The sequence below is a fragment of the Agelaius tricolor genome, unplaced genomic scaffold, assembly GCF_023055355.1.
Source record: "Agelaius tricolor isolate 1412-34295 unplaced genomic scaffold, bAgeTri1.0.p SCAF_22, whole genome shotgun sequence".
Taxonomy (NCBI): domain Eukaryota; kingdom Metazoa; phylum Chordata; class Aves; order Passeriformes; family Icteridae; genus Agelaius; species Agelaius tricolor.
Genome location: NW_027269282.1, coordinates 7,627,648 through 7,652,954, shown reverse-complemented (window position 1 = coordinate 7,652,954; position 25,307 = coordinate 7,627,648). Strand labels below are relative to the sequence as shown.

General features: G+C 42.1%; 1 protein-coding gene across 2 annotated transcripts in view; it reads left to right on the top strand.

The window, feature by feature from the left end:
- HSPA12A (heat shock protein family A (Hsp70) member 12A) overlaps positions 1 to 21,128 on the top strand; it is a 53,330-nt gene extending 32,202 nt beyond the window's left edge. For both annotated transcript variants that reach the window (XM_071446439.1, XM_071446440.1), the window contains exons 8-13: positions 7,922 to 8,093; positions 11,114 to 11,200; positions 11,751 to 11,855; positions 12,770 to 13,028; positions 14,662 to 14,765; positions 16,012 to 21,128. In XM_071446439.1, the coding sequence (XP_071302540.1) occupies positions 7,922 to 8,093; positions 11,114 to 11,200; positions 11,751 to 11,855; positions 12,770 to 13,028; positions 14,662 to 14,765; positions 16,012 to 16,646 (1,362 nt within the window). In that variant the 3' untranslated portion in view covers positions 16,647 to 21,128. The remainder of the gene's footprint in view (positions 1 to 7,921; positions 8,094 to 11,113; positions 11,201 to 11,750; positions 11,856 to 12,769; positions 13,029 to 14,661; positions 14,766 to 16,011) is intronic.
- The last annotated feature ends 4,179 nt before the right edge of the window (positions 21,129 to 25,307 follow it).

Below are 25,307 nucleotides of genomic sequence, written 5' to 3'. Positions count from 1 at the left end.
CCTTCCTGCAGTTCTGGCCTTTCTCAGTGCAGAATACCTGCAGCATTTTAGTCATGGAGGCATTGAGTGGGAGTGTTGGTTGGAGATCATCTAGCCTGACCTTCCAGGGGAAGCAGGGTTATTGCTGCACCGGGTCAGCAGTGGCTTTATTGAGTCAAGCTTTAAAGCTCTCCAAGGACAGAGGTGCCTTTCTGAGCAGCTGTTCATGTGCTGCATCACCATCTTAGTAAAAAAGGGGTTTTAGCACCCAGTTTGGAGCCCACAAGCTGCAGTATGTGGCTTTTGTCCCTCCTTGTATCTCCTGGCAAGACTGAGAAAAAATGTGTTCTGCTTTGGACCTGCCCTTAGAGAGCTGCAGGCAGCTGCTCAATTGCTCCTTGGCCTACAAGAGTTTCTTTCACATTAAAACTAGTTTTAACTGTAAGTAAAATGCTAACCTAAACCTCTTGGTCCTTCAGCATACGTGGTCATGCACATCTATAAAGGGGAAGTAGTGTAACTATTAATTGGAATTAATTTTCTATGGTGTCCAGAGATGGTCACCAAACCAGCTGTACAGATGCCAGTGTGAGGGACCTTATTGCCATCTGTCCTGATTGGCTGCAGATGGGAGGATTTCACCCAAAAACCCCTCACAGGAGTTCCCAGCTTGTGAGTTCCCTGCTTGAGTGGGAGCAGCAGTGGGTTTGGCCCAGGTGAGAACTGTGGGAAGGTTGTGAATTTTCTGTGGGTTAAGTTCCTTTATACAGGCTTCTGGTATGGGCAAGCCCTGGGAATTCAGAAAGCACTGCCAAGCCTGCACCCTGGTATTTTAAAAGCAGAGAAATAGTGTATAAATATATGGTGACAGTATCTACTTCCTCATGGCAGAAGGGAAAATGTCTCAGACCCCAAAAGAGCCCTCTCAGGATAAATCCAAAATCCCAAAGAAGGTTTAAAGCCTGATTTTTACTTTGGATTTCGTCCTTTTATGCCTTTCATGTTATTTCATCACTTATATTTGTGTGAAGTGAGTAAATGAAAACTATTACAGGGGTCTCTTAGCTTCCACTTTGTGCCCTTCCATTAGTGGCTTTTTCATCTTCTATAGCTTGTGTTCCCCTTGTCTGCAAAGTGAAGTTACTACTATTTTACCATAGCCTGAGATGGCCTTTATGCTTTCTCAAGCAGTTTTCTCACAGAGGATGAGTATCTTTGTCCTGTCCCTGAGCTGTACAGATGGGGAAGCTGACACTGAAAGAATTCTGCAGCTGTGACCATTATCCACAATGTTCTCACTTGTGAAATGCAAAGTATCAGTGACACCTGATCAGGCTAGGACGAAGGACAGCCTGTGCCACAAGCCTGATTTTAGTTCAGCCAGCAGTAATAGTGTGAAAATGTTTGCATTCATATATATCTGTTAGGTATATGCATGTAGGTGTAGTGAGTGTTAAGGGAAAGCAAAATGCTCTTGTTTCTGTGAAGCAAAAAATGCCTTTGACATTGCAGATGTCAGATCTTTGCAGGATCAACTGCCACCCAAACATTGTGTTGATTGGATTTTTTTAAAAAAGTCAATATTCAGTTTTCATCTAGGCTCTTCTATCCAGAGTATATAATTTTGAAAGAAGGGAAGCACCCAGCAGCTCTTCTCCTGCCTTTGGCAAACCCAGCCTCTTTGCTGCGGTCACCAAGAGGAATCTTTGAAAATCCTGTTTATCTTGTGGTTCTTGAGCAATTTTAAGAAGCTGTCTTTGAAGAGATAAGTGGGCAGAGCTAACTGGGCTGGCTGACCTCAGTCTATTCTATTTCCCACCATATTTCCTGTACTGCAGCACTCCTCATCACTCTGAAGTCTAAGGGCAAAGCATCAGGCTATGTGATGGTGTAGTGAGTTTCAAACGTTTTTTTAAAACCTTCTCCAGGCTGAGGATCCAGTGAAAGTGCATTCACTGTGCTTTTCCTGCAGCTTTGTGGCACTCCCTGCCAGCCCTGCTTCCCCTCCAGTGCCTCTTTGGGATGATGCTGGGCGTCTTTTCCCATGTTGCTCATCTTCTTTCCTGGCACGCTCTGCCTCCGTAATTAGATCTCAGTGGTTTATTTGTGACATCCCAGTCTGATGCCACAGGACTGGAGAAAGTGCTAGCTAGTGAAAAAGGAGGAGGATTAGAGGAGCTCACTTCCCAAGGCACTAAGTGGATGGTGTTATCATGAAGCCCTTAACACAATGAACTGATTAGTTTAAACACTGGAAGTTTCACAAGGCACTTAATTTCCAGCCGCTGTTCTGTGTTGCCTTGATTCAGCCTCACAACACTTTCTTCATGCAGCCTGCACGGTGCTTAACTTGCAATCATGCCTTTCCTATTGTTACTAATTATGATAAGTATCTTGGAAAATAGGAAAATATTGATGTCAATTCTCAGCTTTTCTTGTTTTGGCTGAATGATGTTGTCCTCTAGAGCTTTGTTTCCTGATGAACCCCATAGTTTTTACAGAGCTGTTTCGTGGGATCCAACTTCTAAATTTTATCTCTGGTGCTTACAAATGGGGTAAAACAGGTTTAAAAGGTTTTTCCTACTGACCAGAAGAATGGATCATTGCACTTGTCTGGTCTGCAGCATTGCTTCAGCAGTGATTAAAGCAGTGCAGTTGGTGGAGGTGACAAAGTGGGAGAGGAGAGTGGGACCCAAGGCTGTGGAGGTGATGGATGAAGCTGTTCCTGCAGCTTCTGCCTGTGCTCCGTGCCATGGGCAGACATGGAACCTTGCTGGTTGGGGAAGAGTAGCATTTGGCTGTGACACTGGAGTTCTGGGGTTGTGGAGGGTGTTCCCACCTTGTTGTGGGTTCCTGTGCAACCTTAGGACAGCCTTTTAGTCTCTGTGCCTTGTTCTTCCAACTGTGTGATGAGGCTGGCTCTTTCTATCTTTTTTTTGTGTTTATCTGTTTATTTTATTTGTGCTACATTTTTATATCTGGAAATGCTTTATTAATTGAGAATGCAGTTCCTACAGCCCTGCAGAAATAGTGAATCAGGTCTTAAATGACTACAAAATATATTAAAGCAGGAAAAAAGTAGAATTCATCCAATCAGTTCTTTTAATAAATTTTATAACTCAAAAGAACAGGTGCACTCCTTATAAGGCATGTTCCTTGTGGTACAAATGAATGGTCAGGCTATTTTTTTTCCCCATATAAAAATATATCTGATGTATCTTTCTGAAAAACAAAAAAAATCCCAAAAAAACCCCAAAATAAAAAGAAGAAACTTCACCTGTTGCTTTCAATAACTTGCAAGGATAGGAATAGGAAAGGATAGGACAGGTACCTTGTCAATCACAGTGGATTTCCTACACTTCTTTTGAGGTCACAGTGGTGTAATAAATAAAGAACACATCTGTTCTATCTGGCTGTGGAGTCCTGCAGCTAGATGCTGATGTTCTAATTACAGCAGCATTCAGACATGGGACATTTTCATCTAGGCCTACCTTAAAAAGACTGACAACATGGAATATTCTATTATAATGCTGTCTTTAATGTGATATACGTTACAATAGTAAAAAGAAATAAAAGGGCATTGATTTTTTTTTTCTGTGTGTTGTGGCATGTGGGACTGGGTTTTAAAAGCAGCATCTTTTAATCTGTAGCAGTGGTGATTCTGCATGTGGAGTGAGTGGAAACAGTTCTCTGAAGTGCTCAGACTGCTGTAGTGAGCTGCAGTCCAGACCTCAATATTTGCTAGTGGTGAATTACTCCAACAGCTGGCAGCTGATGCTGCTCAGGGAATCAGGAGCGTGTTGTGGTCAGCTGTGGCTCTCTCCTGGTGACACCTCTCTGGCTATGAAAACAGCTGGTGGCCAGGGTGAGAATTCACCTGCATCTGGATGGTGAAATTATTTATGCTCCACTACGTGAGACTTTGAAGTACTTTGAAGTTTGCTGTCCATGATGCATCTTGGCAAATGAGCAGCAATGAATTGGCACCAGCACACAGACCTGTGCTACTGGAGGGAGTGAGGTCTGGGAGTTCTCTTGTCTCTACTCCTCAGGCCTATGAGCAAAGTTGAATTTTAGAGCAGTTCTTTCATAGTGTTCTTTGCTTCTTCCAGGTGTATAAATGCAGCAATATCTTGCAAATTAATTTAAGAAATTTTTTGTGCTCAAATAATTTCTGTAATCCCATGATGAGTTTTCCACTTTTGTGTTCTTGGGGAAATTGCTCTCTGCTTCCTTCATGTTGCATAAGTGATGACTGCTAGTGAGTGTTACGGGAGCAAGAAAATGTCCTTAGCAGTCAAGACACTGCTCTGTTCTGAAGTCTGCTGTTAGCTGCCCTGGGCAAAAGCAAATTGGTGTGTCTGTCCCACTGCCAGGATGATCTCTAGAATGTTGAATATTGAGACATTGTTTAGATCTGCCCTGCTCAGGCCTGTTAACTTGTGAATCCCTGGTGTTTATTACAGTAGTGCTTGGGCAGCAGTGGGCAAGAACACAGAGCGAGGCAGACAGAAAGCAGAAAGTGAAAACTACAGCGAATTCCCAAATGCCTGCAATTAATAATTTTAACAAATGCATCACTGTTTCTTCATATTGGCTGCCTGCTGTTTCCACTCCTCTTTCTCTGCATGCTCAATATTTTTCTCCCATCTGTCCCTTGGCCGTAATGATGGGACAGATGCACTGCCTAAGTCTTCCTCTTGGAGCTTGGATTAAAACAACCTCATTGCTCCATTCCTCCCCAGCAGTATTTATGTGCTCATGTTTCATCATCTCCCCCTCTCCCATTTTCTCTGTGCTGTCTTATAGATGTATAGATATATTTGTAATATGCTCTCTTTCATGGTTTGAATAGAAATACTGTATACACGAGGTATGAAATATTGATTGCTACATACACATATATATATTTTTATATGTAAATATATATGTGTGTATATATGTACATATATCTGTGTCTACATATAAAATATGTGTTGGATGCCTTTTACCTTTCACTGTAGAAGATGCTCTGTATGGTCTTTTTATGATGTGAAACAACATATTCTTCATTGTAACTGGCCCTTGCAACTCTGTAAGAAAAGCTTTTAAACTAAAAACCTCAGCAGTTTCTTCATGAGGTTCTGTTAGGATCAGCTGTGCTTTGAACTGTTAAAAACTGTCATCTCTGTTGCATGTTTTCCTCAGGAGATATTTTGGGTATGTTAAAATCATAGCTAGGGAGAAAAAGGAGCAAGAATAGCATCTGCTGTGCATGGAGGGTCTGAGAGCACAGCTCGAGTCCATCCGCTGCAGGTCACTGCCTTCCTCTCCTGGCTGCAGTGTGAAAAGTTCATGGTACAGGCTGCTGGAGGAGGGGAGGAAGCAAATGTTATTGTTAATGATTTACTGTTTGCTTTTAGCAGCACCAGTCTTGGGAGTTTGTACTAAAATTCCCCCTAGAACAGATGATTTGGCAATTAATACAATTTTCTCCCCACCAGCACCTCCAGTTAGGAAGTACCAGTGCATTCTGTGTGTGTGCAACTCAGTTCTTGTCACCTCTGCAAATGCTTTAGGTTGTAGCCTTTGCATTTTGATATCTTTAGCATCAAACTATTTTTTCCCTAAAATACAGTTTTGTCTTCAGTGCTTAGGTTAGCCTGAGACTAAGAATTGTCTGTGCTGCTGACACATGCCCAGTACAAGGAACAGACTGAGCTCTCTTTCTTGAGTTCATCCACATTGTTAGATAGCGAAAAAACCCACTCGCTGCTCAGATTCAGAGCTCTCACACAACATGGTAATGGATTTAATACAAGTAAAAACTGAAGCAGGGTAGTCAGGAGCTATTTGTTCTCCAAGCCCTTACTGGATAGAGCAGGAAGTGCTGCCCTAAGAGCTGCAGCAAGATCCAGATTTGGCTTTTAGCAAAACTCCAAAGGCAAAGACAGTTTGTGTGCAGACACCATACATTTGTGGAATTCTTTAGCAGATCAGATCTGTTTGTCAGGGACCCAAGTATTGATTCATATCTGGAATGTTGCTCTTTCCAGTGCAACAAACCAAAACTCGCTGTGTGGAAAAGCTCAGCTGCAGATAAGTGATGTTGAAGTGAGCCGGCATGAAACCAGCCCTGCCTGTGCCTACAACATCCAGATGGGTCACAGGAGGGACTGGTCTGTCCTGAGGCACATCTTCATCCCCACTACAGCTCCAGGGCTGCTTCTGCCAGCGTGCTCACAAACAAGTGATGTGATGGCAGGAGAGTCTCTGCCTAATTGATGCTCTTTTTATACATTTTAGGGTAACTCTGGCCGATGTAAACCAATTTTCCAAAGTTTGAAAGTTTGGTTGCAAACATTCTTTTTGATACAATGCCACAGAGCTGGCAAGGTTTAAAATTGTGTAGTGTTTGTTCAGTATTTTCCTTCCCACACAGTTCTGCTAATTTTGGATCATGCTGTTTAGTCCAGTGGATGTAACTGAAGCAGAAAGGTTTGCTCAACAGCAATAAAGGCTGTAAAGTGACCATAATCCCAGTCATGGTGTGCTTGTAAAATAATGAGCAACCATGATTTAAGAGTTTAACTCTTAACTAATTTTAGAACTTATTTGTTGTTGTTGTTTTGCCTTTTGTTTTTGTTACCAATAGTGAGGTAGATGCTTTCTTTCAGAATCTGTTTATGTTACTTATTAGGATGGAGAGGGTAGAGTCAGTAAATATGAAGGACAGTTTTGTGTCTCAAGTCTTATCCTGGTACTGCTTTTTAAACCAACTTTACTTTGAGTTTCTGGCTGCAGTTGTCAATGAGGCAGCAATTCCCACAGCCCACAATGCAGCTGTATGAAAGAAGCCAAATTCCAGTCCAGGTCTGCAGACTTTCCATGTCCTTTCCAGTCCTTCTTTTGGGGATGCTCTAGAGACACCACAGTGTGTGTGTGTGTGTGTGTGTGTGTGTGTGTATGAGTTGAAGGCTGGAAGACTGACTGTGGAAGCAGGAAAATGTTAATTTTGTTTCATTTGTTTGCTAGCAAGCTTTAGTGCTCAGCACTTAACTGAAGAGTAATAGCAAGTAACCCAAAAGTTGGCAGAAAGAGTTGGAAGTTGTCTGATTTTGTAGACAGAAGTACCGGGGAAAAGAAATTAAAACTGAGTTTTGAGAACTGTTCTTTGAATATTTTTATTTAAGCCCAGTTCTGAGAGTGATGTAGTTACATAAGAACTTGTGGCTTTTTGAAAATATCTGTGTCTGAAGGCTGAAAATCCAGTAAGAAAATAGAAAGAATGGCAATCACTGATTTTATAATGTGGTATTATTTTTAGGTTTGTTCTCATTACATTTTAGGGAACCTGCCCTGTTGTATTTTGTCTCCTTGAATATACTGAGCATTTTGAAGATGGTATAAAAGCAAATGTACTTTAAAGCATTTTGGAATAGAAAATGTTGGTTATAAGACAGAAGATGCATTGCTGGCAAAGTGTATTGTATATTCCTATACAGTTAAACAGTGCAGGAACCTCATTTTGGCAAGGACTGTGAATATCTGGGACATAAAGACGTACTTCAAATATTGTTGTGGCGAGGAGAGGCAAAAGGAGGCTGAAAGGAGGCTGGGGCCCCTATTAGCTGGCAGATTCACAGGTTAATTAGAATTGAGTTCAGGTTTTAGGCCAATTATAACAGGTTTCAGACCGATTTCCTTCGTTTCTCCACCTGTCATGTACACAAGTGCTCGGTTAGCCACTTAGCATGGTAAGTGCATGCAATCCTCCCTGTTACAGCCTGTGCAGTGGCGCTGTGCAGTGTGGGCAGGACAGTTCCCAGACGCAGACCTTTCCCCCTGGCAGCAGCTCCGTGCTGGGCGAGCTCTGCAGGGGCTGGGCACAGCCTTGTGCTGAGAGGGGCTGCTGGGCTGCAGGGTTCCCCACCCCACTTCTCTGACCCCTTCTCTCTCACAGGCAGGAATGGCATCTCCTGAAAACCCCGAGCAGTTGATCATTGCCCTGGAGCCCGAGGCTGCCTCTATCTACTGCCGAAAGCTGCGCCTGCACCAGATGATAGACCTGAGTAGTAGGGCACCTGTCAATGGCTACAGCCCGAGTGACACTATTGGAACTGGATTTACACAGGGTACTTCTGTTCATTCACTTTGCAGATTCTCATTGCTTTGTCCCCCAGGGCTGGTTTCTCACCTTTTCTTGTTGCCGTTGTTCCCTTGAAATGTTTCAGGCTGGCATCAGTTTGTTTTAAAAACTGTTTTGCTGCTTACCGTAGTTAGACTTGTTTATATGTTGACCCAGCAGACATCACAGAATGATTTGGGTTGGAAAGAAACTCAAAAATCATCTAGTTCCAACTCTCTGCCATGGGCAGGGACACCTTCCACTAGACCAGGTTGCTCCAATCTGGCCTTGGATACTTCCAGGGATGGGGCAGCCACAGCTTCTCTGGGCACCCCTCACTACCCTCACAGGGAACAATTTCTTCCAAATATACACTTGAATTTTAGCATGCAGGTAGCTTCTTTGTGTTGCCTTTATTTGGATGTTGTGGGAGTCTTTTAGTATTTTCACACCAGTATTTTTCTGCCTTAATTTAAGTTAGTACTTCATGTTGGATCATTTTTTTCATTTAATTTGTTGGAAGCAGTTATGTGTTTGATTATCTGCATTATTGAGGCAGTGCTAAATAACTGGATCTGCAATGAAATTATTAATCTGAGGTGTTCCCAAGTATTGGCAGATGCTTTTTGATGTCATCTTTATGAAATACCATTAATGACTTTCAATGTTCAGTGGGGCACATGGCATTGGAATGTAGCAATGAATTAATCTGCATGTTGAAGAGCAACTGGATAATGCACTTCTGATTTATTGAGCTGGGATCTGTTGCTACTGTCACTGTTTGAAGGGGAGGGACAGATTGGAGCACTGTAAGTCACTTGACAGAAGATCCTTCACCACCAGAGTTTTTTGAGCTTGGCAGCCTACTGAAACTGGAGGCAAATAGAGGAAACAGGAAAGGAAAATGGCCTGCAGCAGTAAGATCTGATAGCTGCTTAATGTGCCTATCTCTCTGTATCTCTGTGAATTGTAACAGTTGCCCTGATACTGATGTGTGTCAGTCTATCCTAGAAGGAGTTTTTCAGAAGAGTCTGTGTTTTATCACATTTGCTAGGTCAAAACAGGAGAGGCAAGTGGGAGGTTAAGCTAGTAGAGCTATTCCTGCACTTACCAGAACATTTTTTTTTAGTTAGGCAGAGTGACTACATCATTCTCTCCAATCCATGGCTCTCCCAGCCAGCAGTTGTCAGATGTGTTCAGTGTTTGGAGACCCACACAGAGTACAGGACACAATCTGTTTTCAGGATTCTGTCCCTTCAGGGCCCCTTGGCTTCTGCCCCCCTCATTCGTACCCTGAACTGTTCCAGTTCCATGTGATGTTACATGAACTCACTTTCAGACAACACAGGGATTTGCTTCTGGGAAAATAACAAAGGTTTTGAAGCTGGGCACAATCTGGCAGATCATGGATTTCTGCTAATGGGCTTTTTCTTGGGTGGGGGTACCACTCTCATTCTTGACTTTGTATGGTAAAAAGCTATTGGGGATAAGAAAGGTTTCATGTCAAAATTAATGAAAACAAAGTTTGGAGTGAATTAATTCGGGGTTGGAATTAAAATTTCATAAAGGCATGGCAAGCACCCAAGACAAGCTGAGAACAGATTAAGGAGAAAAACCCTTTAAATATAAACAGAGAGAAGCACTCCAAGGACCATATTATTGCTGTGAAGTCAAAACAGAAATTTTAGTGTTCATAGTAGCAAGGATAAGCTTGCTTCAGTTGTAGTTAAAGACTGGGTCTTGTGTTCACTTCTAGCCCACAGCAGGGAATGAAAGGATTGCCATTGATTTCTGTGAGCTTGACAGGCCCTCACTTGGACCTAGTTCTTGTTCTGCCATGGAATTCTTCATCTGAGCTCTCCCTGTGCTGCCCAGTCCCTGAACTGGGGCTGGGGCAGCTTCTCTGCATCGTGGAGTCTTCCTGGGGAGGGTGCAGGAGCAAGTGGAGCTGGTGCTCTATTTTCTGATGACAGGCACTACAGAAATAGGAAGCAAAGTGCATTCTGTGATTTGCATGCTGGTATTTTCAGAAAGAATTTCTAGTCATGACAGGCTGCCTCTGTTGTAGTGTTTTATGAAATGCCTTTGAAGGTGAGTGATGATAACACAAGGAATGTAGGTTTTTTTGATCGTTCAGTTATGGAGGTTGATTTAGAGGCATAAATAGCAGAGGTTCTCACTACTCTGCTTTCTCCTGACAGACTGTTCTGCATCTTTTAAATGTCTAAGTAGCAGTTAAGTCTTGTAAGTTAATGGGTTGTTACGATAAGTAATAAGTATTCTTGCAAGATTACACTTAGTTTTTAATTGATGTATATTTTAAATATTGTGAGGGTCAGCCCTGGTGATTACTGTGTCCTTAAGACTAATTCTAATTTTTACTTGTCCTTAAGATTAATTCTGAATAATCTGAGCAGCAGTGCTTCTGGCTGCTTGTTTTGGGGTAGACTGACATCCTGAGAGGCTGGGGAGGCGTATTTCCCTGAGCACTCAAAATGAGCAGTGGCTTTTGGAAATGTGGGAATGTTCTCCCATCCCAGGTGGTGGGGGGGTTGTCTGGGCGTGGGCTGGGGCTGCCACCTGCTGGTGGTGGAGGCTGCTGTGAGCACAGCTGGCTGCTGTGGGCACAGCTGGCTGCCAGCCCCCACCCTGCTGCCAGCACACGCTTTGCAAGCCAGAGTGTATTGAAAAACTGCAAGTCAGACCTGTTTATAGCTTTCTTATTATTAGATTGTCACTATATATAATTAGTTTGCATTGTTTCTATTAGGTAATTTATATAGATTAAAAGACAAATAAGTATATATAACAATATCAAGGAAGATCAGGGTGGCTGTAAACCATTTTTCCTTCTTTCCAGGAATTACATTCTAACGTTCCTGGTCCCAGTGCAATAATTTTTGTACAGTTGTTAAGAAGGGATCCACACAGATCTGTCAGCCTGCTTGCACTTGTTTCCTGCAATTTTTGATTCTATTTCTTCAGGCTTTTTTAGACTCAATAGCTTTTTTTTTTGTCGATCACTAGGGAAGGAGCATGTGCGCCGGAACCGGCAGAGCCGAACCTTCATGGTGGAAAATGTCATAGGAGAGATCTGGTCTGAGCTGGAGGAAGGTACTGTCCTTTCTTCAGCAAACTTTGCTCTCACTGGTTTTGTATTGCAGGCAAATATTGTGTTTCCCACAAAGGTGCTGTGCACTGCATTGTTCTCACAGTGGTTATAAAGGGGAAAAGGAAAAAAACCACAAGTTCATGTGCTGCTCTTAGTTACAAGTGCTGAATTGCAATTCTGCATGCTCTAGCATAATAAGATTTATTAATGAGATAGTGGAAATATTATTCCATGCAACTGGAATATTTTCCTCAGAACAGGCTTTGTAAATATGGTATAATATTTGGTAGCCCACTAGGATGTACACCAGCAGCATGAGCAGTCCCACTTTTCAGCTGTGTTACATTAACAGCTTTTGACATCTGACTTTGATGTTTGTTATCAATCATTGTGTTGTAATTACTAGCAAAGATCAGGTCTTCAGCAGGGCCATTGCTGGCTGTCTGTAGGCCCTTATCTCCCCTATCTGGTGCCCTCAGGAGCTCTCACTGCAGTGAGCTGCTGTGCTCACAGTGGTGTAAATGGCCCTGGCCTGTCCCCTTGGCATTCCAGGTGATCGGTACATCGTGGTTGACAGCGGAGGAGGCACAGTGGACATGACTGTCCATCAGATCAGGCTTCCTGAAGGACATCTGAAGGAGCTCTACAAAGCAACAGGTATTCACAGAATCCACAGAATTACTAGGTTGGAAGAGACCTTAATGTCATTGAGTCCAACCCATGCCCTAACACCTCATGTAATGTCACTTCCACTGCTTGTTTTATGTAATTAGATTGTGTATTATATATTTATGTAATGTTTTGGCTTTTCAGTGAAGGAAATGTGTGCCTTTATTGCATTTTATTCACATTTTTTCCTGAAATGAGACCAGCACACAAAATTAGTATAACCCAGTGTGGCATTCACATTCTCTGAACAGAGAGAGACATAATTCTCTCTCCCAGGATTTTTCCTGGGAAAGGCAGTGAGAAACCTCAGAGAAGAAGACAATTCTTACCTCTATTCACTGCTCCTCTTGTTTTGCACCTGTGGAATGCCTTATGGAGATTGTTTACCGAAAGTGATTTGGTTATTGGACACCAGTGAAGATTGTTTTGTTTCCTTGGCCAGTTGGGTCAAAACTGTGTGCTGGCTGTCTCAGACAGTCACGGGCTTTTCTTTAGTATCTTTTGTATGGTATAGTATAGTATCTCTTCAGTATAGTTTTAATATAGTATAGCTATAATAAAGCAATTGTCCAGCATTCTGAATCATGGAGTCAAAGCACATTATTCCCTGGCTGGGGGATCACCTGTTTCTACGATAACCCAGCTGCTGGTTGGCTGAATCACTCATTTATAGTGGTAGTGTTAGAGTGGCTGTGATGATACAGGAGTAACAGTGAGGCAAAGGTAAGATCATGTTGTGTATTAGACCAACTGTTACATTTAGCAAAGATCCTCTTTTTGTGAACCTTCTCCTGTGACAGTTGTGAGAGTGTTGTTCTGATGTGTGTGTGGCCAACTCAAAATGTCATAGGAATTTTAAAGCATATCCCGAATATTAAAGCTGTGTTTTGTCTGTGCTACAGGTGGCCCATATGGTTCTCTAGGGGTGGACTACGAGTTTGAGAAGCTGCTGTGTAAAATCTTTGGGGAAGATTTCATTGAGCAGTTTAAAATCAAGCGCCCTGCGGCCTGGGTGGATCTGATGATCGCGTTCGAGTCGCGCAAGCGGGCGGCAGCTCCCGACAGGACCAACCCCCTGAACATCACCCTGCCCTTCTCCTTCATTGACTACTACAAGAAGTTCCGAGGGCACAGTGTAGAGCATGCCTTGAGGAAAAGCAAGTGAGTAGACAAGCACGTGGATGCAGAATTAACTGCTGGTAGCAAAGACAAGTAATTAAAATATCCTAATTATATTAGGACTGAAAGGGAATAGCGTAGAAGTGTAGTGCAAGGATGAGAAAGTGGGGTTGCATCTGGTGCAGTTTCCAGAATGAAAAGTTCTAATCAATTTCTTGCAAAGGCTTTTCTGTACAAGACTTGCATTTTACAGGCATTGCTTTCTATGACTTGTTAGGTCACCACTGCATCACTTTCTTTGACTGTATATTGTGAGTCTCTTGCATGTTAATTAGGAATGTCAGATCAAACACAGAATTTGTTGCCTAGAACCTTAATTTTTAGCAGCCTGGATCCTGGAAAAAATCCAAGGTTGTGAGATGTGTAAATATGTTTGTGGCTTGAGGGAAGTTATTAACAGCATCAGATCACTGGAGAAAACACACATACACTACTGCATAAACCTCTGTAAGAGGAAGCATTCAGCTTTTGAAGTGATGGCAGGCTTTGCTTCTTATCTTGCTTCTTTAACAAGTTTGATAATTTACTTGATAGGCAGGGAGACATTAATCCCCTCCAGAGATTTTAATTCATGTTTTTCAGTATCAAGAAGTCTCCCTGAATGACAAGATCCTGGGCTGCTGTAGAAAAGGAAGTGAGCAGAAAGTAGAAATGGGCATTTTGCATCTCTTGAAGTTACATAGTACAGAAAACCTGGAGTTTAATGAGAATGAGCAAAAGAACCTGTGAATCTGGGACAGAATGCTTGGGACCTGAGAGGGGAAGATTTGATATTTAGTTCCTGTACCTTAATTTTTTAAACTAGCCAGCGTTGAATGTAATATGCAGGCTGGAACTCCTGCATCTCTTTCAGAAGTTATTGGTAAATGTACTGGAAGCTTAAGTGACTTGGAATCCAGCTAAAAGTTTCTTTCTAAATGAGACTGAGGTTCTGAAGTCATTAAAAATTTCTGGAAATCCTCCTTCTCATGAGGCCATCTCCTTTTTATTAGTAGTCTTAATGGTGAATCATAGAGGAAATGATAAATGCTCCCTTTAAATGAAATGAAATCAATTGGATAACAGGATAGAGTGAGTGTAAAGGTTAACATATAATGTTCATGAATGTAAGGGAGATTACTGAGCTATACAGATGTGTATCAGTGATAGAATAGCATAATGCCTGTGTTCACTTAATAAATGTTACGCCTCATTAAAAATGCAATTCTCTCTTCTGCCTCCTGAGGCTTCCCAAGTTGCTTGTTTTCCTTGTGTGTTTCCAGTGGCTTTGGCCTGCCACTGCTATAATCTAAATGTTGCCCTTCTGGGGATGAATCAGTGCTGTTTCAGATGAGCGAGCACTGCATTGACTGCCAGCTGTTTCAGAGAGCAGTTGAGCATTGCTAATGCTGCAGAAGGCAATCAGGCAAAGAAAACAACAATTAGACAAGCCAAAATAATAATTCTCCCTTCAAGTTTTACATAACTGCAGTTGGTATGGGGCTAGGGTGAGGTGGAGCACTTTGTTCCAAGGAAAATGCATGCAGATTCTGTAAACTCATTAATTTATTTAATGCTGGTTGTTTCACAGCTCAGCTGCAATGCTTTAATGTTCTTTCTCACTGTTCCTTTGCAGTGTGGACTTTGTGAAGTGGTCCTCCCAGGGAATGCTGAGGATGAGCCCAGATGCAATGAATGCTCTTTTCAAACCTACAATTGACCAGATTGTTCAGCACCTGAGTACGTATCTCTGTGGGGTTCCACTTCCTGGCTGAGCTCAAACTGAAGCTTTGCTCACCCTTTCCTACCCACTGACAACCCTCCTGGTATGCACCAGTTGTTGACAAGGAATTCAGTTCTGAAACTTGCAGGTCTCTACAAATCAGCTAGGAAAACAATAAAAGTAAGGGATGTGTCCTGAGCACATGCTCCTGTCTAGCTCTAGTGCTAGTTACTGAGTGTGATTCCATTCTGTTACTGCCTAGCTCCAATTATTCTATGCTTCCAGGGCTGCAAGCACTCAGGGGGCTGACATCCACTGAGAAACCCAGATCCCGCCTTTCTTTTTCCTGGTTCAGGCAACAACCAAATTATGCCAGAGTTGTATCTCATTTCTGACTATTCCAGCTATTAAGACCTCAGATTCATTCCTCCCTAGTGGAAGGTCATATTTGTTCTGACCATCACTGACATCTCTAAAGCACAAATAGTAAATGATGCATCATGGTAAATGTACTTCCAGGCATGGCTTAAGCAGCAATGAATTTATTTGTCCAGTAATGGAAAGTGACATGTGCTTATTGGGAAAGTTACTATTTAAGGTCTTCCTAGCTGAAGATGAAATTAGTATCAAGTGGAGTATAATGTTTGTGGTGAGAAAAGTGTGCTTTTTACCTGATTTAAAGCACCATTTGGAAGAAATGTGCAGCTTTGCTCATCACGTGTGAGGGATTATTAGCTAAATTTCAGAACTTAATAAGACAAGTATAGAGCAGCTTATATGTGAGCAGGGAGGGAGACACCTGGGACTGCAACAGTTGTGACAGGTAACTCACTTGTTTGAACTAAAAGTGAGCCTACTACTGCACTGCATGGTTTTCTTGAAAGTAGATGTAGGCTTAAGCTAAGAAGGAAAATCTGTAAAAATGTGAAGAGGGATTATTTTACAGATGGTATTTATTGTGGTTCTGATAGGGTCACAAATAATAAGTGAATTCGAAATGGAGTGATTTATCTGGAATGCAATTTATATTCAGTTTAAAGTGCCACTTCAAAAATGTTGTTTGGTTTGAGGTGAGTGAATTCATAGTGAAATACACTAGAGATAACAGAAGTGGGACTGGTGCTGAGGGGGTGGCAGTGTGGGCACGGATGCGGCAGTTTCAGATCATGTGCATGGAACACTCAGTGCACTCAGACATTGCCATTTTCACTTGCATTGCCTTGTGAAAGTGGATTTTACTGGATGCTCTCTGTTTCTGCTCAGGTGAGGTGTTTGATAAGCCAGAGGTGACCAATGTGAAGTTCCTCTTCCTGGTGGGCGGCTTCGCTGAATCGCCCTTGCTGCAGCAAGCCGTGCAGAGCGCTTTTGGCTCCAGGTGCCGGGTCATCATTCCCCAGGATGTGGGGCTGACCATCCTCAAAGGGGCTGTTCTCTTTGGCCTTGACCCTGCGGTCATCAAGGTGCGGCGCTCCCCGCTGACCTACGGCGTGGGGGTGCTCAATCGCTTCGTGGAGGGCAAGCATCCCCCGGAGAAGCTCCTGGTCAAGGACGGCACGCGCTGGTGCACCGACGTCTTCGACAAGTTCATCTCAGCCGACCAGTCCGTAGCCCTGGGAGAGACTGTGACCCGCAGTTACACACCTGCCAAGCCTTCTCAGTTAGTGATAGTGATCAATATCTACAGCTCGGAGCAGGACAACGTCAGCTTCATCACCGAGCCCGGCGTGAAGAAGTGCGGCACGCTGCGCTTGGATCTCACGGGAACTGACGCCTCCGTGCCCAACCGGCGCGAGATCAAAACGCTGATGCAGTTTGGGGACACTGAAATCAAAGCCATGGCTGTTGATGTTGCCACCTCTAAAAGTGTCAAAGTTGGTATTGATTTCTTAAATTACTGACGGCCCTTTCCCCCGCCACAGCCTGTTTGTGAGACTGATCTTCCACTGTTCCGTTTTTTGACTTCTGTCTGTCATGTCATCACCGTGAATTTCAGCAGGCTACATGAGAACAGCTAGTGAGGTGGGGTGTGTTGTGGTTGTGTCCTTTGGTGACCAAGGACTGCATTTTGAAAGACCCTTAAAAAGTTTTAGGAGCAGAAGTTCCAGAGGTAGTAAAAGTTACCAAGTTACTCACGCATGCTTATAGATCTACCTTTATAAAATAAACACTGATTATAGTTGGGTCCTGAAGGTTAGTTAAAAAAATACCAAGTTGTAATCTCTTTGCCTTGTTCTTCTTCCTCTTCCTCCTGAGAAAAACTCACTAACCCACGTGGCTGTTGTAGGGGGTGTATCTGTGTGGGATATCTGTTTAAACAGCACCATCCTCTGGCAATGGGAACAAATTAGTAGTTTTATTGTATTCTTTTGATTTTGCCCAGTGCTTTCAGAATTTAAAGTGCTGAAAATTAATGACTCAAAGAAATAGGATCTCAATTACATAAATTCTGTGTAAAGAAAATCCCCAGAAATTCTTAAATTTATATTTAGGAAATACATATGTGTTTTGGGGGCCTAATATTGATTGTTCCAGGTTAAAAACAAGGCCTTTGTTGTCAGAGCTCTCAGAACAAGCTGTCAGATTAATTAGCTAGCATTGCCCTTATTATACTTTGGAAAATAATATTAAGAACAAACCTATTTCTCGTTTGGGTCTTCTAAGGTTATTTTATTAGTCTCCATCTGAAACCACAGAATCACAAAGTAGTTAAGCTTGAAGGGGACATCCATTGACTGTCTGATAAAACCTTTCTTTCTAAGCAGTATCACTCAGAACAAGTTTCTTTTTCCAATTTTATGGTCTTCAAAGTGAAGATCCCTAAACTCCAGGCAGCTTATTTGACAACCCTCACTGCAAAGGTTTTTTTCTTACACTTAAAAGGAATTTATTGAGTTTAAATTTGTGCGTGTTGCCTCTTTCTTGCTCCTTCACTGGATACCTCAGAGAAGTCTGGCTCCATCCTCTTTCCTGTCTGCTCTCAGACATCCCTAGCATCCCCTGAGCCTCCCTGAGTCCAGCAGCCCCAGCTCTCACAGCCTCTCCTCACATGCAAGATCCCCCAGTGCCCTCTCCCTTTGTGGCCCTTTGCTGCTCCCAGAGCTGTGTGTCTGTGTCTCTCTTGTCCTGGGAAGCACAGAGCCGGCCCTGGCACTCAGACCTGGTCTCTGCAGGGCTGAGTCAGGGCATGATGCCTTTCCTGGCCTGCTGGCAGTGCTGTTCCCAGGGCAGGGGCACGCTGCTGGCTCAGCTCAGCCTGGCCCAGTGCCTGCCTCCATGCCAGGGGCTGTGCTGCCAGGCTGCTCCCAGGCAGCTTCTCCTGGTGCACGGGCTCCTTCCTGCTGCCTTCAGGACCCTGCACTTGCCTTTGCTGAACTTGATGAGGTTCCTGTCTGCACGTTTCTCAACATCCCTCTGACCCATCTGCTTTATCAAGCACCTCCCCAGGTGATTATATTTCTTTTCGTGTTCATTCCTGTGTTAAGATTTGGAAGCACAGCTAGATGATGGCTGTCCAGAAACATTTAAACAATTCACAAGAGATAAAACATTCAGATCTAAAATACTGCAATTCATTTTTTTGTAGCAAACATTTTCATTCAGTAAAATGTATTGCTGGGTTGATTTGAATGGCCAATGAAGTGGAAGGCAAAAGCCAATAGAATGAAACTACAAATAGCATTAAATAAAGCATTCCTTACCTGGCAGTGAGCACAGAGCTCTTGATGCAGGAGAAATGCACTGGTGGCCATGGTAGCATCTTGTTTTCCAAATAAGAACTTTGTGAAAATGTTTCCTTAAGTGTGCTCACCTGGCAAATTTCTTTTGCAACTAGAATAGTTTTTATTTAGCAAAATGCTACAGGAAGAAAACTTCTGAAACCTACATTCTGCATCTGTCATGAACTGACAATTTCAGATTCAAATCCTAATTCCACTCTGAATTAGCAGAGTGGTACAAACCTGCAGAATCACCCTAAAATGCTGACACTTCCCAGTGCATTTATACAGAGCTGCCCAATTACCTGCTGGAATTCATTACATTTTCAAAATGTTGCAATGTTAATTATTAATCTAAACCTTCCTTTTTAAAAAGTTGAGCATGGGTTAAATCCGTTACTGACATTTTTGGAAGATTAAAGCTTTAACAGTTATTTCATTAATTTATGTTCCAAACCTGCACTTAAACTTTCTGTGTTTATCCTGGAGTTTTGCCACAGTAGAGAGCTGGACAACTGATCCACTGCATTTTGTCATTGAGTTTTCTGTGTCTCCTGCAGAATTCCCTGATTTAATGGGAAATGTGTTCTGCATTCAGCTTTAAAATAAATAAATAAAGGACTATGGAGAATGCTAGTCACAGTATCCTGCTGGATACTTTCTATAATTACAAAGTGTGCTTGCTAGCAGTCGATTTCCTGCTGCCTGCTAAATGCTTTAAAAGCTAAATACTGGGATTTTTTTGTGTGTGCTGCTTTCCATGGTTTACAAACAAGAGAAACTTTAAGATGAGTTATGAACAATATAATTTTATGTATATACAATATTTAAATATTGTACAGACTCTTTCTTTCTACAGTGCTATTTTCTTGTATAAAAATGCACTTTGCCTCTGTTGATTTCATTCAGCTGTTAATTTTAAATAACACAGTTTCTCAATCAGCTTCTGTAATTATAGGCTTTTAAAGATGGTAAGATATGAAATGTAAAAGGCCGATCTTATAATAATAGGAAAGAAATGTTGGTGTGTCAGAGAATACAACATTCTTCCTGCAATGCAAGTCATACCAGCTAAGCACATCACACAAATGCAATAGTCTGCTGCTGGGGTTTTCATTTCTTTGTTTCAGATGGTGACCATTCCATCTCCGGCAATTCTTCATAATAATGGATGAATCCTCCTGTAAAACCAAAAATCAGATTGTAAAATCTGGGTATACAGCTTCTTCACTAGGTTTTGGGTTTTTAATAAGGATCTTCTCTAGTTTAAAAAACAACAACAACAACAAATGAAAAACTACCTCCCAAAGCCAGGCAACACTCTTGTATTGTCACTGCAGGTAAGACACAGTCTCTGTCTGCCACTTCCACCTGCCAAAAACCAAAATTCTTACAGAAAAATAGGCTTTGCTGTCTTTGCATGCTATGTTAAGCTGAATCTGTCCAGTTCTGCACAGATTTGTTTTCAGTGGCCTTAACACAGGATTTGGTTTAATAAATGGCTGCCACCCCCTGTCCCCCCTGTGAAGAGGTGGCCTGCAAGATCAGGTGCCCCATGATTTTTGTGCTGTTTGCAGCCTGTCTGCAGGGAAAGCTGCAGGTGCATTCTGCAGCTCCTCTGAAGCACAGTTCCCTGCACAGCAGTGATTCTCTGCCCTTTCTAGTTCACCTTTTGTAAGATCCCATCTGGATCCAAGCAGGGGCTTGTTGCTGAAATCCCTGTAACTGTAAAACGTGGTTTACATATTTTTGCACTTCCTCCTTCAGTCTGGTGAGAGCACTATCAAGCTTATCTCTGCAGAGCACTGAACTAGTGAACAAACTCCCAGCTGTCCTTGTTGCCCTCTTTCAGAATGGAAAATTAGCTTGTCTCTCTAAGGAATTAGAATTGTTAAGTAGAATATTATGCTGTGGTCTGTAGACAATAACCCAATTAAACAACTTTACATTTTAAGAGGCATGTGGATGCCCATTTCGATAAAGGATGTTAGGTTGTAAAATTTACATGAAATTTACTAGGAAATGAGGCATTTTTAGAATTGTAGTTGTGATACTTTTGCAGGACGTTCCCCTGCAGAGCACTTTTTTTGGTAGGGGTTTCAGATGACATTGTGCAACTTGGTGTTGGAAAGACAACAAGGCCAGCTATCCATAGGGAAAGCAGAAGGTCTTGGCAGGAGTTTTGCTGTAAGCAGCAATTTGCAAGTTTGGGTCCAAGTTACTGAACTCTAGGCTGAAGTTTAGCAGCTAATTGTAATGGAATGGTTAATTGTGCTAGAATATGATAAATGTGCAGTGGTGGTTAGGACAGTTTTCAGTGGTATGAGTATACCAATATTCAGATACAGGAGTTTTAATGCATTATTATGAGAAGGCTAATTATATATTGCAGAGATTTAATAGCCAAGATAAGCTGCATATTTATGATATGAAGTGGCTTAAGCGGATGAATAGTATAAAAGTTGTTGGGCATAATGTCACAGTACTCACCTGCTTGAAATAGTCTTAAGCTATATTATAAAACCAACCATTGTGGTCTTGTTCACCTCTGTGCAAGATAAATTCAGATTTCACTGATACTTGGAGCTGTTCACAACTTGTCTGGATTGTATCTTGAGTGTTCTTGTGTCTTCAATCATGTCAAATAAAATACCTTAAAACTAATTTCTCTTTTTGGGTGCTACTATTCTTATGAAAATGGCTATAAAAAAGAAACCTAATTTATTATGAAAGTGAGACAGGCCAAGTGGTTATGCTTGAATTTGGACGCTCCTTCATGTGTGAAACTGAGCAGAAGTGACACCAGCCATCTGTATGGCTTTGGTTCACTTGTGTGCCCAAGGTGGAACTTCACTGCTGCTCGTGACTCAGCTTCCAGCAAAATTGGTGTAGCTCTCTGAGTAAGGTGTTTGTTGGGCAGTACCAAAAGCAGATCAGGTGTTTTCTGTAATGATGCTCTCAGAGAGCCGAAAATGAAATACAAAATCTGATATATCAAAGAGATGTGTAATCTCTTAGTTCTTGTATTATTAAAAGCTGTTTTATTGTTAAAAATGCACCATCAGGCCAATAAGCTGGCCAGTAACCAGGCATATTAGCATGAGAATGTGCCTCTTTATAGATGTAGGGATGTTCAGCAAGGTCCAGCTGCACTGCAAAAACCCTTGCAGAGCAGTTTGTGCAGTATTACGTTTTTCTGCTAACAGCTGTAGGCTGTGTCCCTCTGAAATTCAGCAGTGTTGGCACAGGCTCTGGAGGTGATTCAGTGGCACAGGTGACCTTGGTCCATGATGCTGCAAAGATGCAGAGGGTGAACTGAGAGGCTTTAGCAGCCACTACACCCAACTTCCACCTATTTGCTGCAATGAAGGTGTTTTACAAGTGCTTTATGACTATAATTATAAACACCATCCTAATAGGCTAGGTACTGTATTTAACTTGTAATGAACTTGATTTCAGCTAAACATTCAATTAATGTTACTAGTACAATGGGAAATATAATTACAGTCTTCAGAGACGCATTAAGAACCAAATTTTGCTTTCAGTGTTCTACCACACTGCTGAAGACTCCAGTGGAGTTTCATGTGTGTGCATTCAGAATTTGGTCCTTAACACTGGACTTTTCTAAATCTTACAACCTCCTCATAGGAGCGTGTTTAGATTTAAAGCCACAGCCCCATCTTGATAGAAGGGATTTTGTTTAAGTTGTTGGTTCTACGAAATCATATTAGTCCTTACTGAAATTTGCAGATTTTGTATTCATGTGAATAGCTATGGGATAAAACAAATTGTAAAAGGGCCTCCCTGACAGCAGTGTCCAGCTCTCTGGCTGAGGGACAATGGATTCAGAATTCCTTTACTCAGTGCAAGAACTGCTCGGTTTTCAAGAGATGCAGCCTGGATAAATTAGTGAGAAGTGCAGATGCTTTGTGTGACTGGAATTCAAGCCTGGTTGTTGCCAGTCTTGTACTTCATTTTTTTTTAAGGAATAAATTCTATTTTATTAGTTCTCATTCATGCCTTGCTGTGTTCTAACAATCAAAAGTGATTTTGTGGTGGGATCAATGCAGAGTCACAATAAGGTATTGTGCTTTTTTCCTTCAAGTCAGAGACTTGAATGTGAGTATTTTAAAAAAAGAAGTTGTTTCCACCACACCCTGTGCAGTTCACAGATGCAAAGATCCTTACAGCAAAAACTGTCTTGTGCCATCCTTATGTACATTGAGTCAGTTAACTGCAAACATTTTTCTGCAGACCAAGAAATTCTGTGTTGTCTTTAGTTAATGTACAATTGATTAGGTACTGGCTATGATTTTAAAGCAGTACCTGTTTTCTAATTTTCAGGGATTGTAATCCTAGGGAAAGGTTTACTAGATGCCATATCCCAGGAGCTCTGGCCTTGTGTCCAGAGCAGAAGTTACTGGATGAGGCCATGGTGTTCATTACCAACAAATGGCAAAAAAAATGAACTTGGTAGATTGAATCCACTATGATCCTTATGTCAGTGTCCACAGGTGAGCTGACACAGACATGGAGAAATGAAAAATAAATCTCAGCTTTCTCTGGGAGTATTGTGAGTGCAGCAGAGCCAAGACACCAAAGGAGGACGATGCCAGGTGGAATGTAAGGATATGGGAATAAATCACATGGACTCCATTTTCTTCATGGTGGAAAAAAGCTCATTCTTTATTTATGTAACTCCTTTTTATACAGTTTTACAGACCTCATGTGTGACTCCAATTGGTCAGTAGTTTTCTTGCCAATTACCTTTATTGGTTAGTAAGAAGTTGTTATCCTGTATTGATTGGTCACTCAAACCCCCAGTGTGGACAAGGAGGAAAAGTTGTTGGTGAGAGATAGTTTTAATTGTTCTGTCTAACAATATAAAAACAGTTTATACAGGTGCCAGTTGTTTTTTTACCCAGGAATAGATTGTTATGCTAAGAAAGTGCTCACACCAGGATTGCTTTCACATGGGAACTTGCAGGGTGCTAGTGTCCCTCAGAAGAAATGACAGGCTAACAGAGCAGGCCTGATATTATGATATTATGATATATTATTTTTCTTATAATTTTTCCACTTTACTGCAGCATAAGGAAAGAAAGGAATTGGCTGGAGAGATCTGTGAGGAGGACCTGGATGTGCTGGAACAGAGGCAGTGGAGTGCCCCAGCAGTTACCAACAGGGATGGTTTCAGAGTGGTGAGGTGGAGCTGTGGCTGCCAGGGTTTGTTCAACTGCAGCAATCTAAGGAGTGAGAAAGGTGACTCCCTTTCCTAAGGGTAACAAGGAGTATTTCCTTCCCTTTGAGGAGTAATCTCTGCACCTCTAGTGGGAACTTCCTTCTGCCAGCAGCTGATAAGAGCAGACACCAGACTGAACACATCCTCTTCCTTTGCAGAGAGCAGCCTCGGTGCTTCTCGCACACTTGGTAACACCCACAGGCTGCAGCTAAAGCTCTGCAGGGAATGCATTGCTCAGAAGGTTTATCCTTCATCTGTGACAATCACAATGGATCTGTTTTCTCAGCCTGTGCCACCCCACCAATATTTTGCCTGGATGACTATTGACTGTTCAAAATGAGTGGAGCTGAAGGAAATTAGCTGTAAGTAGAGCAGAATCCAGCAGAGAAGGTGCTGGTTCTGCATGATGTATGCTGGAATTGTGTCTAAATGTGGTTTTTTCCCACAAGCAACATTCCAGCATCCCTCTTCAGATGATTTTCTCCCTATGTTCCTTGTGTTGGCAGAGATCTGGACAGCAGCACTGTCTGCAGGGTGTTGTGAACACACAGCCTTGTCCATGAGAAATTCCTTACACAGTGGGCAGGAGAACTGATTTGTCTACTCAGGAAACAAGGTCAACATTTCAGCCTGATAGAAGTGTAAAGCAGCTGAAGAATCAGGTAACATCACTCAGGATGTTCCAAAACACTTCAAGATTAGTGTTGCAGTTCTTCTGGTTTGTCTTATGGGTGAAACACTTGAGATTGAAGATCAAAAAGTACCACACACTGATTGAGGATGTTACAGGACTGAGGAGATGTACAAACTAGGCTGATCATATCCCACCAAAGGAATTTTAATTTCTCCCCTTCAGAGTCAAGTACCATAGACTAATTCAATAGCATATAATAATTCAGTAGCATATAATAATTCAATAATTCAAGTAGGATTTAATAATTTTTTTTTCTTTTTTTCAGATCCATCAAGTATTTTTGCTGACTGCAACTGCATTTCTGTCAGAGCATCACAGGAGTTTCATGTAGCTGGAAAGGACTTCAGGTATCAATCATATATCACCTTCTGCTGCAAAACAATATTAGATCTGCTTAAACTACTCCCACCTTTTGTTTAATCTGGTTTTAAAACTTGTGATGGTTAAAACCTCTGAAAGACCATTCTGAAATGGTGTTACCTGCTCTGGCAGTTTGTTTGTTTCACTGTCCTCATCTGTCTGAAGTCTTACATAATGTCAGCTTTGACTCTCTGTGGTTGTCCTACCCCTAGAGAACATGGGAAGAATTAATCTCATTCCTGCTCTGACAGCTTTTGACATATCTGAAGACCAGTTTCATGCATGCCCTGAATCTAATTATTTAATTAAATCCCAGCTCCTTCAGTCATGTTTTATAGACCTGTGATCTTTTTTATGGCTCTGTTGGGAGCTTTGAGGATTAGGCAGTGCATGCTGGTTTCTGGCAGATAAGCATCTTATTGCTGGGAGGAGATTTGGAAACTGATGCTGAAGTTGTTCTGGGGAACACACGTGAAGGGCTCGTGTTGGGAGCATCCCTGTCCAAAACAGCCCTGGTGAAGCAACAGCCAATGACATGGGACTGGGG